Source organism: Octopus sinensis, linkage group LG7 (genome assembly GCF_006345805.1).
Source record: "Octopus sinensis linkage group LG7, ASM634580v1, whole genome shotgun sequence".
Classification (NCBI taxonomy): Eukaryota; Metazoa; Mollusca; class Cephalopoda; order Octopoda; family Octopodidae; genus Octopus; species Octopus sinensis.
In genome coordinates this window covers 58,240,726-58,259,534 of record NC_043003.1, presented here as the reverse complement: position 1 = coordinate 58,259,534, position 18,809 = coordinate 58,240,726, and the positions used below count along the sequence as shown (strand labels likewise).

The window sequence follows — 18,809 nt, the reverse complement described above, 5'->3', positions numbered from 1 at the left end:
ATATATATATACGTACAAAGTATGTTTATATTTATTGTGTGTATATGAAAATAGTTGTATATATAAATGGGCTACTCGTGCATACACAAGTACACACATACAAACTATCAGACTTGTATAAGGCTACCTCCATCTACACAAAAAACAGCATATACATACATGTGGACACATATATATACACACATCATGGAGTAACACAAAAAAAAAGACAGATGTAAGAACAAGTGTTCAATATAGTAGAAGAGATCTTGGTGAAGAGTGGGGGCTACTTCTCACCCTGGAAGTATTGATGGAATATAATTGCTAATGAGAACATTGTTATAGAAATTGGCTGCCCAAAGATGGAGGAAATTAGAGATGAAGTAGGTGGAAGATGGCGATGGATCAGAGTTAGGTTGCAAGAGGGATAAATACGACTATTGTAGAACGATCGGATCCGACTAACAGACAAGTGGTTGGCATTTGGAAGGGCATCTAACTGTAAAAACCATGCCAGGAACCAAAATAGATAGTGAAGCCTGGGGCAGTCCTTTTGGCTTGCCAGTTCCTATCATATCATCCAACCCATGCCAGCATTGAAGACAAACGTTAAATGACAATGATGATGTTGGTGATATATATTTGTCTTTGTGTTTGTCCCCCCCCCCACCACTGTTTGATGACCAGTGATGGTTTGTTTACATTGCTGTAACTAAGTAATTCATTAAAAAATAAAGAGACTGTACGGGATATGTACCAGGCTTAGAAAAAGAAAAAGCAAAGTACTGGGGTCAATTTGTTTGATTAAACCCTTCAAGGTGGTGCCCCAGCATGGCCACAGTCTTATGACTGAAACAAGTAAAAGGTAGAAAATATATATGAGTGTATATATGTATATGTATATATATATATATACACACACACACACACAAACATGCATACATACACACACATACACATTATATATATATATTATATAAATAATATATGAATATATGCATATATACATACATATATGTACATACCTACATCCATATGTATATGTACATATATGTATGTATATATGTATATATTTATATATTATTTATATTATTATATGATCGAACGTCACACATCCTTTTCCAAGTAAGTTTTACCTAAATATCTATCTATATATATATTCTATTCCTGAGCAATATACTAATACATCTGTTTGTTTTGTACACCACCTGTCTTTGTCTTTTGTTTTTTTTCGTAAACTCTCCCTATATATATATAATATATATATATATATATTATATATTATAAAGGGTGAAGGTTGGTTTATGGGATTACCTTAGGTTTCCTGTCCATAAAGAGTTTAGCTTTATGGTGTATTGTCAGATCCCAAAACCCTCTTAAAAATATTTTTAAGAGTTCATGGGCCAATAGGTTTTTGAAATATGATGTCTGTCTATTTATCTATCTAACTATCTGTTTGTCTGTCTGTCTATCTATTTATCTATCTGTCTGTCTATCTATCTATGTGTCTGTCTGTCTGTCTGTCTATCAGTCTATGTGTCTGTCTGTCTGTCTATCTATGTATTTATCTGTCTGTCTATCTATCTATCTATCTATCTGTCTATTTTTCTGTCTGTCTATCTACCTGTCTTTTTGTCTATCTATCTGTCTGTCTATCCATTTATCTATTTATTCATCTATCTATCTGTCTGTCTGCCTGCCTATCTGCTTGTTTATCTATCTATCTATCTATCTATCTATCTATCTATCTATCTATCTATCTATCTATCTATCTATCTATCTATCTATCTATCTATCTATCTACCTATCTCTCTATCTACCTACCTACCTACCTACCTACTTACCCATCTACTTACCCACCCACCCATGCACAAAGCCTGTATTTTGTGAAGAGCTATTTTGAAACTATTTCCTCGAATTCTCATCAGCAAGTTGGAAACCGAGTGTAAATAATCTTTCTTTCGCAGAAGTCAGTGTTAAAATATTAAGAAAATTCCTGGGTGGTTCCTTAATTTCTCTCAAGCACACTGCATTATGTATGTAAGTGTGTAAGTATGTGTTTGTGTGCATGTATACGTATGTGTTTTATGTGTTCATGTATGTGTATATATTTAAGAATGAGTGTGTGTGTGCATGTGCATGTATGTTTGTGAATGTGTGTATATTTCAGCGTGATCTTGTTTCTGTGTGTTTGTGTTTGTGCATGTATTTGAATATGAGCTTGTGTGCACATGTGAGTATGTGTGCATATGCACATGTATGTGTGTATGTGTGTGTGTGCTATTGCTATCCATCTTTTTAACATGACATGTATGGAATGGTTTCTTTTATCTCTTATGCCATTTTTTTTTTCCAATTTTTTTCCTGCCTTCAGTTTTTTTTCTCTTTTTCTTTTCTTTCTGGTTTGCAAATTTTGGATGTTTTAAACATTACTGGAACAATATTATTATTATTATTATTATTATTATCATCATGATCATTATTATTATTGCTGCTGCTGCCACCACTTCCACCACCACCACCACCACCACCACCACCACCTCCACCACTATTACAAGTGTTCTGCACTGATGGAGGTATGTCATTACTTTTGTCACTGTTCTTTGTTTGTTGTTATTGTTGTTGTGGTGATGGTGGTGGTTTACAGTTTGGATGACTGCCTTGTGCAATACCCCCCACTCCACCACTCCCATTACCCCACTCAATCATGAAGCAGGAGAGACACCTATTTTTAGCGAGGCATTGTGAATGAATGAAATGATAAATGTCTCTTGTCCCAGGAGGCAAAAAACAAGGTTTGATTCAATTTAAAGACACAGGGGAGTAACATTTAAAAAAAAAAAATAAAGCTTACAAGGCCAAAAATTGAAGACCAAACAGTGAACATATATAATAATAATAAATATAATAACAATGATAATAAATATAATAATAATAATAATAATAATAATAATAATAATAATAATAATAATAATGATGATGATGATGATGATTCCAAATTTTGGTGGAGGGCCAACAATTTTAGTTGTTGATGGTTGGGTAAATCAATTACATTGACTTCAGTGTTCAAATAGTACTTATTTCACTGACCCCAAAAGGAAGAAAGGCGAAATCAACCTTGGCAGAATTTGAACTCAGAACGTAAAGAGCTGCAAGAAATGATACTAAGCATTTAGTTTGACAGGCTAATGATTCTGCCATCTTGCAGTCTTAATAATAATAATAATAATAATAATGATAATAAATTATTTTATTGGCCACAAGGGCTTACATACAAAACATTAAATGACATATAACAACATTAAGGACAAAAACAGGACAATACAATGGGTTTTACGCATGTACCCAATGTAATAACAATAAAAATTGAACAAATTAAAACTCCCAATAGGGGAGGCGCTTCAAGGTCCTCGTGGAAAACCCACAAAAGCCTGAACAACAGGGCAAGAGCCTTTCTCCTTTTTTTTTACAGGTGCACACTCAGAATTGGTCCTTTTATTCTGACCATTCTTCCTAATGATGATAAATGCTCTGATGCAGTTCCAGGCAGTGACTTTCATGGCTGCTGATCTTAACTGATTGGAAGTGTTATCATGTACATTGTTTTGTCTTGGTATAAAAGATGGGCTACAGCAAATATTCTGCTCAATACCGCAGATTTGCTTGTCTGTTGTTTGACCTTAACCAGTTGACCATGTCCCTTACTGGCTGATGATATATGCATCACTGATCATGAGCAGAAGTAGCGGGGGAGCAACATAGCCATGTGTTGGGAGAGATTCTTTGGGGTTTGAATAATTCACCTTTGGAAACATGGGTGTTTCGTTCAACATCCTTAAACAATCTTTATTTAGGGACCTTTTTTGAGCGGGATGGGCAACTTGATCAGAAGAAAATTCTAACTGGGCTCCACCTGCAAGGTCATGCGCTGTTTATCTTGATATGAGATCACCAGGTGGTGCACATATTGTTGTGATGCATGTGCCTAGTGTACCCTTATCAGACGGGTAGTCATGATGGGTATACTGGGCTTCGTATATTTTACCTCAGTGTCACGTTGATGGCTTGCACTGCTACCTCACTCAATAATGATAATAATAACCCTTTCCACTATAAGTACAAGACTAGTAAGTTCAGAGGAGGGGGCAAGTCAATTACATCGACCCCCAGTGCTTAACTGGTATTTGCTTTATTGACCTCAAAAGAATGAAAGGCAAAGTTGACCTAGGTAGCATTTGAACTCAGAACGTAAAGATGGATGAAATGCTGCTAAGCATTTTGTTTGGCATGCTAATGATTCTGCCAGCTTGCGGCTTTGATAATAAAAATGGTGTCAAATCTTGGCACAAGGCCAGCAGTTTTAGCTGTTGGCGTCGATGGGGGAAAATCAATTACATCGACTCCAATATTCAACTAGTACTTATTTCATATTCATTAACTCAGAAAGTATGAAGGCTAAGTCAACCTCGGCAAAATTTGATCTCAGAAGGTAAAGGACCCTAAAAAATGCCACTGAGTATTTTTTTTATATGCTAATGATTTCCACATCTTGCTTTCTTAATAATAATAGTAGTAGTAGTAGTAGTAGTAATAATAATAATAATAATAATAATAATAATAATAATAATAATAATAATAATAATAATAATAATAATAATAATAATAATAATGTTATAAAACAGTTTTGTTCATTCTTGGTATTCTTTTACTATTTTCAGTCATTTGACTGCAGCCATGCTGGAGCACCACCTTTATTCTAACAAACTGACTCCAGGACTTATTCTCTGTAAGCCTGGTACTTATTCTATTGGACACTTTTGCCGAACCGCTAACTTACGGAGGCTGAAAACACACCAACATTGGATGTCAAGTGTGATGGGGGGAGGGGGGGCAATTCACGAAATGTTTATTTGCGAAGATATCATTAATTCTGTTATTATCCAATATAACTATTTAAAAAAAAATGATAACAACAGAATCAATAATATAGGTGACTGCAGGCCCCCAAAAAAGCATTAGATAGCTGAAGGATTAAAATTACTTAGTATGTCCTTTGATTAATTTATATATATATATATATATATATATAAGATAGGCTTCTTTCGGTTTCCATCTACCAAATCCACTCACAAGGCTTTGGTTTACCTGAGGCTATAGTAGAAGACACTTGGCCAAGGTGCCACGCAGTGGGACTGAACCTGGAACCATGTGGTTGGGAAGCAAGCTTCTTACTACACAGCCATGCCTACACCTATTAGTCAGGAATTTGCAGGGAGTGGTTAGCTGGTTAAATCAATCCCCCAGTATTTGACTGGTACTTTGCTCTGTTGAATCCAGAAGGATGAAAGACACATCCAAATTCATTTCAATAAAATTTGATCTCAGAATGTCATGTCCAAATCACAATGAGTTAACAAAAAAAAAAAAAAATTATAATGATAATAATTTTCTTTTCTTTGTGGTAAGGGTGACACATGAAAAATGGACAAATTACAAAAAAAAAAACCCAAAAAGAAAGAAAACTGATGTAAAATCTATTATGAAAAAATAAGAAGAATACAACACAGGTTTGGAAAACAGATAAAAAATCTATTACGAAAAAATGACAAGAATACAACACAAGCTTGGAAAAAAATAGCATAGAGAAGGATTAATACGAGATGCCTCAGTGGGTAGTTAACCATTTAGAGCCAAACAAGGACCCCCCCCCCACCCGAACCAGAATATTCTTTGGTATCATTTTCTATTTCAGATAAAATTTATGGATCAACCTTCTTTTATAGTAACTTAACTCCAAGGCCTTCGTGTAGTCATTGGCTCAACATTTTTATCAATATGGGTAATTTGAATTATATTAATTACAGTATTTGATGGCATACAAGTTATAATTTTTTTTGTTTTACCAAACAAATGTTTGAGAAATTACCCCAGGTCTAATATGTCAAGTTGGGTCTATATTGCATGCATTAATGCTTGGAGAAATATTTTCTGGCTCATGTGTGGATGTGTGGTTAAAAAGTTTGCTTCTCAAACCACATGGTTCTGGGCTCAGTTCCACTGCACTGCATGGTGCCTTGGTCAAATGTCTTCTACTATAGCCTCAAGCTGACCAAAGCCGTGTGAGTGGATTCGATAGATGGAAACTGAAAGAAGCCCATCGTATGTACATATATACAAGTGTGTGCGTGTATGTGTTTGTGTGAGTGTCTGTGACTGTGTTTGTCCACCACCACTTGACAACTGGTGTTGGTGTGTTTACATCCCTGTAACTTAGCAGTTTGGCAAAAGAGACCAACAGAAGTATCAAGCTATAGCAATAAAAATTAGTCATAGGAGGTCGATTCATTTGAGTAAAATTCATCAAGGTGGTGCCCCAGCATGGCCATAATCTAATGACTGAAATAAATAAAAAAATAAGGTGGTTGAAATTTGGGTGTGTCTACTATGCCTGTATGTCTTTTATGCCATCAAATATGGTATCTCTTACTTATGTATGTATATACACATTTATATTATATTATATTATATTATATTATATCTTACATACGAAAATATCTTTATGTATCTCCACCATCTGCCTTACTGTAAGCAAAATTTAAACGAGCTGTGACACAAAAGACACCATAAAAGCCGTTAACTGCACAATGGTCCACAAATTTGAATAAAGTTTTAGAAAAGGTTTGAGGTCCACAGATAACACCTCATTGGCCCACCTGTTTCCAACCGAATGCAGAGGATCTTGTATCGGTGTGAGCAAGGTGATGATAAAGGTCATAATGGTAAAGATGATGGTGGTGATGGTGGTGGTGGTGGTTGGTTGTACAGTGGTCATGGTAACGTTGACGAAGATGGTATAATGGTGATGAAGATGATAATAATGGTGTGATGGTAATGATGGTGATGATGATGATGATGATTATGATGATGGTGACAGCAAAATTCAACATACCATGAGCAGAACTTGAAATGGAAGCATGGACCTGGCCAACCTCCGTCCCTCTGCCTTTCGCTTCCGACACAGAAAAGCTATATTTGTTAAGTGTAAAGATTGGTACAGGCACATTTCGGTCTGGAATGCTGACCGTCACTACAGCTGGCTGAAGTGACCGCAGGCCTTCTCCATCAACTGCAGTAATCTTTAGAGTGAAAGATCTTGGTGCCATAGAGAGGCGCTTTGCAAGTATAATGACACCTGAAAAGAAAAAATTGTTGTTATGACTATGTTGTTGATGTTATTATTATTAATATTATTATCATCATTGAGTACTTATTGGTACTTACTGAGTGAGAGAGCCATGCATGTCATCAAAGTGACACTGGGGTAAAATATATGAGGCCCAACATACCCTGTCTGATAAGGGTACATCAAGTACATGCACCACAACCATATGTGCACGACATGTTGTTCTCATATTAAGTTAAACAGTGCATGATTTTGCAGGTGGGGCCCAATTAGAATTTTATTCATGTCAAGTAGCCCATCCTACTCAAAAGCTTCCTGAATAAGGGTTGTTTAAGGATGTCAAATGAAACATCCATATTTCCAAAGGTGAATTATCCAAACCCCAAAGAAGGGTTTTGAGTAGTTGATGGCTTATTGAAGTCATGTGGAGATCTAAGGTTATAGAGTAGTAACTTGCTAGCCACATAAATTTTATGAGGAATTTGATCAATCCTGAGTTAAGTTGAATAATCCTTTCCACTATAGGTGCAAGGCCTGAAATTTGGGGGAGGGGAATAGTTGAATACATTGAGCCCAGTACTCAACTGGTACTTATTTCATTGACCCTGAAAGGCAAAGTTGACTGCAGTGGAATTTGAACTCAGAACACGAAGACAGACAAAATTCCACTTAGCATTTTGCCTGCCACAGTAATGATTATGTCAGCTCACTATCAAGTTGAATAATAACAAGAATAATGATTTATGATTTAGGTGCAAGGCTAGCAATGTTAAGTTAAGGGGCAGAAAGCAGTCGATACCATCAACCCTAGCACATTACTGGTATTTTATATGATCAATCCATGGAAGTTGACCTCAGAATATAAACAGCTGGAACACATATTGCAAGACATTTTTCTTATGCTTTAATGGTTCTACCATTTTAGCATGACTCTCTCTCTCTCTCTCTCTATTCCATAATCCATCCAACCAATCAAACAAGCTGAATGCAGATTTTACAAAAGAAAAAGGGTATATGCAAATTAGAAACTTAAATTCTATCTTTCAAAGTAGAACCATTCTGATGAGACTCACCGCTTCTGGGGTAAATGTGAAAATAACTGGCTCCATTGCCAGAAAGAAAGCTGTAGCCAACATCTCCGTAAGACTTGGCTGTATCTTTGTCAGTGGCCTGCACAGTGATGACGGTTGTACCAGGTGGGGTATCCTTGTCAAGGTTCGTGTTATATTGTAGGGGATAAAACTCTGGTATGTTGTCATTAATGTCCTGAATAAATATCTTTACAATGGCTGTCATATAGAATCCATCTGCAAAAAATAAAAAAAGGAACATGAACAAAAACCAAAAAATAACTAACAAAAAGAAAAAAAACTTTTTTTTTTTCATGATATTGCTGGTGGCTGTGAGAGGCTTAAAAATAGGGATCTATTTTGGGAGGTTGTGACTGGCGAGAAGACTGAATATAAGGATCTAAAGTCAGGGTAGAAGAATAAGGGGTGAGTAAGAAGTGACAAGATGCAACAGTTATCTTAATATTTTACTTGTTTCAGTCATTGGACTGCAGGTCACATGGAGCACCATCTTTTTGAAGGGTTTAGTCAAACAAACTGACCCCTGGTACTTATTCTATTGGTCTCTTTTGTTGGAGCTCCTAAGCTGAGGGTGCAAACCAGCATTGGTTGCCAGCCAGGGGAGGGGATGTACATAGAAACAAAGACACACACACATGCATTTATACACACATACATATACATGTGTTCTTATCTAAAATGGAGACAAACACTAACTCTTAATGTGATCAGCTTGAAAAATTGTTACGATATTAAAAATATTTTTCCTAACATGAAACCAATGGTAGCCTTAACACACAAATAAAGAAATTTTATCCACAAATGTGGTGTTGAGCATTCATTTTTAATTGTTCAACACACTGATTTAATATATTATATTTTGAAGAGATATTTCTTCAACAAATATATTATATAAAATATCAAATATTATTATTAAGTATGAAAATGGAGAGATCTAATTAATACAAATTAATTTATTAATTAATTAACATATTCACCTACAATTGTTTCATTTTACAACCAAAATTAAAACTACAAAACTACCAGTATATACATACATACATATATATATATAAACTTAGATATGTTTCGACCAAAGATTGGTCCAGGCCATGTCTAACTTAATAGCACCACCTGATAGGATTATCTGAATCCTTTTTAAGTCAAGTTTTGTAGTATTATGGTCCATTCAAGTAGTGAGTTCTTGTTGAGTGAGTTGTATCCAGGTATGGGTGGCTTGTCTGGTATTCCTTGATATATTCATATATATATATATATATATATATATATTATACACACACACACACACACACAACAAGCTTCCATACAGTGGAACTGAACCAGAACCCATGTGATTGCAAAGCAAGCTTCTTAACCACGCAGCCATTCCTGTAGCTATATGCATGCACACACACATATACATAAAGAAAGAGAAGAGGAAAGAAAAAGGGAGAGAGAGAATGTGTATGTTTTAGATGTCATATACTTGTGGGGTGGGCTAGAAAAATTTACAGTGGTTTGGGGAAATAGCTGTAAATGCAATTTTGTAGAATATAGAAGATTAGATGAAGGCTGGAGGAATTATTATATAAATATTATTTTATGGAGAATGGGGATTATCTCAGATATATTATTTTTGTGATAGATAAAGGATTATTAGGTGAGTGGATTGACGCAAGTATAATTTTGCAGAAGATAGGGGATTATCAGGAGTGTTGGGTGGGTAGAGATATATGTAAATATATTGTATAAGTACAGGAGTTGACGAGAAATAGGGAAAATAGGGATAAAGCAAATGTGAATATTATTTTGTGGAGGGAGGGAGAGGAGGAAGGAGATTGTGACAGAAATAAGGATAGAAAGAGAAGAGGGGATATATATATATATCATCAGCTTTGAATTAAAGTAATAATAATAAGACTACTGAATAATAATAATAATAATTATTATATATATATATATATATAAATATAAAATATTTATTTATTCATAAAAATAGGGGTGGGGACGCTGAGGGTGTTATGTGGCCATGAGGGTGGGCAGCAGTAGTCCAAAAAGTTTGAGAACCCCTGCTTTAAACCATGGCAGTTAAATTCATATCAATTTTGTACTTTAAAAAACAAGTTTAGGTCAAACCCATATCAGACACTTGATGCTGTATGAATTCAAAAGGGACTCTTTAGCAATTGAAACAGCAAGAAATTTGCAGTCTGTCTAATGGAATGAAGTTTTAAGTGTCTGGACATGCCAATGATGGTTTGGTCAGTTTTGTATGAGAAAGTTTTCTCTTGCAGATTCCCTTTGAACAAATTCTATAAATATTTAGCCTCTGAAAACTGTAGTTAAGGAAAATCCAAAGCACAATAATTAGAAAAACAGTTCATGATCTTAAAACATCTCCATGAAGTAGGAAAAATGTCTAAATTTGGTCAGTGGATCTCTCATCAACTGTCCGCTTCTTAGATTTAGCAAAGAGTTGCCCTTTACCCTTCATTGAAGAATAAACTTGTTGTCAGACCTATAAGACTAGAATCATTACAAGTGATGAAAAGTGTGTTGTTTATAATTGAATCCAACAAAGACGGCAATAAAGGTTGACTAAAGGAAAGTATCGCCCATAAACTAATGTAATAAAAACAAATCTATTCTCTAGCATAGAATTGTTTGTTTGTTCCTTCTTGAGCCATGCCTGGCTCATGAGGGCCGGTTTCCTGGTTTCCTTGGCGTAGAGGTTCCCCACCTGGATGGGACGCTGGTCCGTCACAGGTGAGCTGCAAGATGCAGGAGGAAAGAGTGAGAGAAAGTTGTGGTGAAAGAGTCAGAAGAAGTTCGCCATTACCCTCTGCCAGAGCCGCATGGAGCTTAGGTGTTTTCGCTCATAAAGATACACATCGCCCGGTCTGAGATTCAAACCCGTGATCCCTCGACCGCGAGTCCGCTGCTCTAACCACTAGGCCATGTGCCTCCCCAGCATAGAATACAGGTAATTTATTCTTTTAATGGCCATGAGGGCTAATATAAACAAACATAAAAGACATGCAACAACATAGAAGACAACACAAGATGATACATAGGGGTTTTCCTTGTGTAAACAATAAAAATTAAACAACATAAAACTCCCAATTGGAGAGGTGCTTTAAAGGTCCTTGTGGAAAACCCACAAGAGCCACGGTGCCTGATCAACAGGGCCAGAGCCATTCTTTTATCTTTCACAGGTGTATGCTCAGAAGTGGCCCTTTCACACAGACCATTTTTCCAGCAAATAGAATACAGATAATATAGGAACAACATTCTCTCTAATGCCTTCCTTAATATTCCATTCACAGGTACAAGGCTAGTGATGTTGAGGGGCAGAAAGAAGTCGATACCATCAACCCTAGCACATGGCTGGTACTTTGTGTGTCTGTGTTTCATCCTACCCACCATCGCTTGACAACCGATGTTGGTGTGTTTACATCCCTGTAAATTAGCAGTTCGGCAAAAGAGACCAATAGAGTAAGTACTAAGCACATGGCTGGTACCAGATCTATCAAACTCTTCCTTCATAAAATAGATCAACAAAGCTACCAAATTCTTCCTTTGCCAAACATCTGAAAGAAAATGAATTAAAACAACTCATAACCCTTACCTCCATCAATTGCCTTGATTGGAAATTCATAAACTGATTTTTTCTCATAGTCCAGGCTCTTTGCTATACAAATTCTTCCAGTAGCACTTTCAACTTTAAACTCTGACGGCTTTGTGTAACCCATGCCGTCGGCTATTTTATAAGAGACTTTTGAGTCAAACCCACAATCAGGGTCACTGGCAGATACCTGCAAGAAATAAAAACAAAACAGAGTTATTAGAGACTATTCAAAACTCTAATGCTAGTACAAGGTGAATATCTAAAATCTTGGAAGTGAGGATTTTGGACAGAAAATGAAGGAAGCCCATTGTACATATGTCTGTATATCTGTGTGTGTGTGTGCATGCACATATGTATGTATGTACTTATATTAGGTCATTAAAATATCTTTTTGCAATATTTTTTTACAATTTTTAATTTTATTTCCTGAACTGATAAAATGATTTATAATACAAATACATATGTGAGCATGAGTATGCGATGTGTGTGTGTGTGTTGTGTGTGTGTGTGTGTGTGTCTCTCCTTTCTTTGACATAGAACACTATTTTGTAAATAAATGTCAACCATCTCACAAATGGTGCTGCTTGTTTGCAATTTTCCATGAAGACATGTTCAATGCTTGTGATGTTCAAGTTTGTAAGCACCATTTGAGCGTGATCATTGCCAGCGTTGCCTTACCAGCACATGTGCCGGTGGTACGTGAAAAACAACATTTGAGTGTGGTCGTTGCCAGTGCCGCTGGACAGGCTCCTGTGCAGGTTGCACATAAAAACATCCTTGAGCGTGGTCGTTGCCAGAAATGCCTGACTGGCCCTCATGCCAGTGGCACGTAAAAGCACCCACTACACTTTCAGAGTGGTTGGTATTAGGAAGGGCATCCAACTGTAGAAACTTTGCCAGATCAGATTGAACCTGGTGCAGCCTCTGGCTCACCAGTCCTCAGTCAAACCGTCCAACCCATGCCAGTTCGGCAAAAGAGACCGATAGAGTAAGTACTAAGCTTACAAAGAATAAGTTCTGAGGTCGATTTTTTTCGACTAATGGTGGTGCTCCAGCATGGCCAAAGTCAAATGACTGAAACAAAAGATTGTGTATAAGGGGAGAGAGAGAGAGAGAGAGAGAGAGAGAGAGATACACTGATTCCTAAATAGAAATATTACTAGTTCGCACAAGTTTTACATATATATGAAGTTATGACTTCACAGACATATGCATGCATATATACATGTGTGTATATGTATGTGTGTATGTGTGAATATATGAATACACCATTGATGCTTCCATGCCATTGTATATATATATATATGAAATACAACACACAGTGGTTTAATGAGTTTGGAGGCAGGATAGAGTAGGCTGGGTGGGGTGGGGGAGTAGGTTGTTGCCCTGGCAACTGAAACCAATTCTAACCTAACAAAACCATTAATGTCCAGAGGAAGGACAATAAACTATATTGTTGGGTGACTGGTCATTTGCACTGGTCTACTGGTTAGTGGTCTTAACTTCATAACTTCATATACAGGTTAAGGTCAGTTACCCAATGAGGAGGAGATGAGGCAGGTGATGCTAACAGCACACACACACACACATATATGTATACATACATATCTCCACATACATACAAACATACATATGTATATATGATGTTATATATATATATATATATATATATATATATATGCATATACATATATACACATACACACATAAAGTGGTGGGGGTGAGGATAGTTGAAGAGGAAACAAAGAGAGACAGAGAGCAGATGGAATGAATTATTGAATGGATGTGTAAGACAAAGAGGAAGGAAGGAATAGAAAAGGTAGTGTGTGTGTGGAGGGTAGTGGTAAGAAAGAAAGGAATGGTGTGGTATTAGTAAGACATAAGGAAAAAGGTGTGAGAAAAGGAAGGTTTTGATCCTGGTGCCTAATTCATAAGATGCTTACAAAAGATTACTTCCACAAGTCAGTTCAATATACGAGTGTGTAATATTGATCTTCCTTCAGTTAATCCTTACTGGCCTTGAGAAAAAGAGAAGCAATGTCGGTCCAGTTGAGACTGGAACTCAGCTCAGTTTTGTAGCGTAATGTAAGTTTGGGAATCTAGTTGGCACTTGGCTCAAACTGATAAACTATATTCCTGGAATTTCTTCCAGGTGGTAATTATCTTTTATCTATAAAAAATGCCTTGCTTCATAAATTGCTTGATTACTATACCTCAGAAATATTCATTCATACTGAATATTTCTAAAAGGAATGAAATAATGCTCTGTATAATGACCACTGGCAAGAAATTTCAAGACGATCCATAACAAGCGGGAAATAAATAAATAATAAATAGATAAATAAATACCGTAAAAACCCATGTAATTTAGGCCCATTTTTTCGTAAAAATAAAAATAAACTTTAGTGGGTGCGTAAATTACATGAGTAGATTGTTTCCAGAATTTTAAAAAAAAATTTTTTTTTTTGAAAAAAAAACGTACAAAACATAAAAATTCATACTGGAAGTTGACTCATTTAATGTCAGAATAGGTTTTTACAGAAAAAATAATGGCTTAAATACGTGTAATGAAGTTAACTTTTATTTATGCTGGATGGTATAATGCCTACATTTTCTGTATAAATTTACTAAAACCATTAAATGGTTAACTAGCTTTTGAAGTCTGACATTCATGCTGGTAAACACAGTCTGGGCTATATTTTACATTGCTTGGAGTTTCTTCCTATCACAATGGAGAATGCATTTCATTTCTCTTTCGCAGTAAACAAATCATAAGTTCTGCTTATACTGACAATAACAGTAATGACAAATTTTAAAGTTTGCTCGACATTTTATAAGTGTGAAAGGGATTAAAATTTCGATACTCCATATCAAAGGTTCCGACAAGAACAGGTGGAAAAGAATTTTGTTTACATAATCAGTTTGATCGGTCACCTTCCTCTGTCGGTTGAGTAAAGGGTCATCCAAGCTGATGTTTATTGGTAATTAAACTTAATTTGCAATACCTGTGCATATTTATCAGCTTTGTTTTTGTTGATAAGAATTATCAACAACTTTCCCTGTGGTCATGATTTGAGAAGACATACAGCAGTATGCTAAAGACTGGACAATAATCTCTTGCAGGCAAGAAATGTAAAATAAAATTTATGATAAACAACACAAACACTTTGTAATTTAATAGCTTTCAATGTGATACCTGTTAAACAGAAATTATTTTTATTTAATGAAAATTTAATAAAATCTAATCATAAGTGAAATTATGTTAAATACAACTAAATTGGAAACCTTTTTCCCCTGGCAATATCGGATTTCTGAAAACTTTTAGGTGCGAATTTTACATGAGTAGACGCTTTTTTAACAAATTTTATCTTGAAAATCACCTGTGTAAATTACACAGGTGTGCAAATTACATCGGTTTTTGCAGTAAATGTGTATTCTATGTATATTTTTCCTTAGTCCTTAATTTCAAATTCAAACTTCTAATCCCACCAGATATATGTTATTATATATGTATGTTATTAAGCACACAGCAGAAACTAAAGTAGCCACTGGTACACTTTTGGCACACAGATAATGGTAGACCTAAAATTAATTCCTGACAATACCCACTATTAGAAAGGGATGTTAGTATACAGCAGTTGGGAGACTTACAAGTAGCCTCAGGTAGAGAGACAATGTGAGTACATGACAACAGGTTGGCCTAAAACTAGACTCTTGTAGACAGGAAGTGATATTATGCAGGTGTGAGTTGACCCAAAGAGGCAATGTTAGTACACAGGGGTAATATATATAAAGCTACCGAATGGTACAGAAAGGTAGGAGAAATGAAACTAATCACTAGTAGTATGGTAGGCATGGTACATACAGCTAGTCTCTAACAGAGACAACTCAATTATAAACACAGACATATGTATAATAGAGAGGGTGAACAGTGAAGGAAACAGAGGTGGATAGTCTGTAAGATATGAGAGATAACTTTGTGATATTTCAGTAAAAATATACAGACACTTGTTGTGACTGATGTTTACCACAAGACTAGTCCTGATTGAGTTGGCCTAAGATCAAAGATATTCCAACTGTGATCAGCCTATCTTCCAATCAGTTATATATAATTAGAAATGCCAATGTAATTTGAAATGTAAGCTTATTTTTAATAAACATAGAATTTTATCCTTGCTGTAAAAAATAAAACCAGATGATTTAAACCAAAACTGTTTTTTTTTTATCTGCAAGGGTAGAGAAAGTAGGACTGATCTGACTGGTTTCTGGTCTTGTTAAATTTTCATCAGAGAATGAAAACCCACCTTCTATCCACTGAGAGATAAGGAGCTTATAGCTATATATAGTGGATACAGACATAGTTAAATTGGAAAATCTAATTTGTGTAACAATGTACACACTGACAATAAGGATTTTCTTTCTGATGAAACTCTAAGAAGAATAGAAACTAGTTGAGATCACTCCCACTTTATCACTCATGCAGGTGATAAAAATTTGTGATGTAACCACTTTATTTACTTGTCATAAGTAAGGTTAAAATTATATGTTTATTATACATATGTAGCCTTAATATTACATTTCAAATTATCTACGTATTAAGAAAAAAAAGTCGCGAGTATTATCAGCATAACACTATTCATGCAAATCAGACAGGCATGCTAAGCTGGTTCATTTGTTTGCTTTACGTCTATTTTACTATACTAGCATGGGTTGGATGAATAATTGATTCTATAAGTATTTGTCCAACCCATGCTATTATGATTAAACAGACATAATTGTGGAGTAGCTGTTGCTGTTTACAATCAGGTATGCCCCCCCCCCCCCCGTCTTTACCCATGCCTCTATACCTGTTTTTCAAGTTAGGGATTCATTAAAAAAAACAACTTTTCTTTTGTAATTTTTATTCTAGTTGTCTTCAAAAACTCAGAGCCAGAGGGAAATTTGTTGATAGGAAATGTCAACACTATGCCACTGTGTATTTTGCTCAAACGCTTTCATGAGGAAGACATGGAATGTAAACATTCATACAGACAAACACACATGGATCTACATGGACATTCACACATGAATACACCACCCCGTGTTTCATTATTAACATATATACACATACATACACACAAACATAAACGTATATACACATACATATACATACATACACATATATACAAACATACATATACACATACACATATATACACACATATACACATCCAAATACATACACATATCGATATACATATCCATGTACACATCCGTATACATATACATATACATGGGCACATCCATATAAATACAAATACACACATAAATATATATGTGTATACACATAAATACACATACATGTACACAAATTGATACACATTCACATACACACACATGCATAACCATATATACACGTACATATACATACACACATATAACACACACACACATGTACACACACACATACATATAAACGCACATACATATACTCGCACATACATATACACACACATACATATACACATCCATATATGTACATGTACACACATCCATATACATACACATGCACACATCCATATACATACATACACATCCATATACATACACACACACATAAATACACATACACATATACACACACATATGTACATACACACCTAAATACACATACACACATATATGTACATATACATACACACATTACATTTCAAATTATCCACAAAAAGCTGTCTAGTGCAATATTGTTGATGCTGATGTCATGTTTTTGTTGTTGTTGTGTTACTCTGATTTATTTATGTTGTTGACATTGTTGTTGATGCTGCTGCTGTTGATGGTGTTAGCATTGATGCAGTACTGTGGTTGTTGTTTTGTTGCTATTGCTGCTATCCACCCCCCCCTCTGCACTTGTCACCCCACCCCCCAACACTTCAATTAGTTTTGAAATGTTAATTGTTTATACAGGATAAGAAACTGTTATGTACAGGAGCTCCTCTTCCTCCTCCTCCTCCTCACCCTCTCTCCCTCATGCCCTGCCAGAGGGGATGGAAGAGCTGGAGTAGAGGGGGGGACTCAGGGAGAAGATTTAAACTGTCTTAAGGGAAGGAAGGAGGGAGAGAGAGAGGGAGCGAGTAGGATGTTGCATAAAAGTATGTGTATATGTATGGGCATGTGTGTGTATGTGTGTGTGTGTATGTGTGCCTATGTGTGCATATGCATGTATATATGTGTGTACGTGTGCATATGTACCTGCATGTGTATGTATGTGTATTTATGCATGTGTGTGTGTGTGTGTGCGTGTGTGTATGTGTGCATGTGTATAAGATGGGTTCATAAAATGTTGGACAGAAGAGTTTGGTGTGTGAAGGGGTCAGATATGGTGTAGGGAACTGTATGCGTGTGTGTGTGTGTGTGTGTGTGTGTGTGTGTGTGTGTGTGTGTGTGTGTGTGTGAGCGTGTATGTGTGGGTGGTAGGGCTGTAGTGGTTAAACAATGACACACAAGTCTAAACTTGAAAGAATACAGTGAAAGAGAAAGGAAACTGAAAGACAATGTAAAACTTCCGAAAAACCCCAAAAATAAAAAATAAATAAATAACAAATAAATAGATTACAAATATATAAAATAAATAACAAATATATTATTTATTTATTTATCCATTTATTTATTTATTTATTCATTTATTTATTTAAGTACAAAGAAGGGACAACCACTGTGACAATAGGAAACTCCTGGAGGGCAAAAGAAAACTTAGAGGAAAATGGGTCAGCAATTATGTAAACCCACCACCATCCTCCTCCTTAAACACCACCACCACTACTACTAATACTAATACTACTACCACTGACACTAACATCAACACCACCACCACCAATGTCACTACTACTACTACTACTACTACTACTACTATACCACCATCTTATCTATGTTTTCCAAAATGATTTGCTTAGCTGGACTTATTGGAGTTATC

General features: G+C 35.6%; 1 protein-coding gene across 1 annotated transcript in view; it reads right to left on the bottom strand.

The window, feature by feature from the left end:
* LOC115214419 (protein dachsous-like) overlaps nucleotides 1–12,507 on the bottom strand; it is a 37,982-nt gene extending 25,475 nt beyond the window's left edge. Inside the window, exons 1-4 of the mRNA XM_029783613.2 lie at nucleotides 12,433–12,507; nucleotides 11,861–12,083; nucleotides 8,236–8,469; nucleotides 6,929–7,171 (exon numbers count right to left, since the gene is read on the bottom strand). Of these exons, the coding sequence (XP_029639473.1) occupies nucleotides 6,929–7,171; nucleotides 8,236–8,469; nucleotides 11,861–12,083; nucleotides 12,433–12,507 (775 nt within the window). The remainder of the gene's footprint in view (nucleotides 1–6,928; nucleotides 7,172–8,235; nucleotides 8,470–11,860; nucleotides 12,084–12,432) is intronic.
* Nucleotides 12,508–18,809: the final 6,302 nt, after the last annotated feature.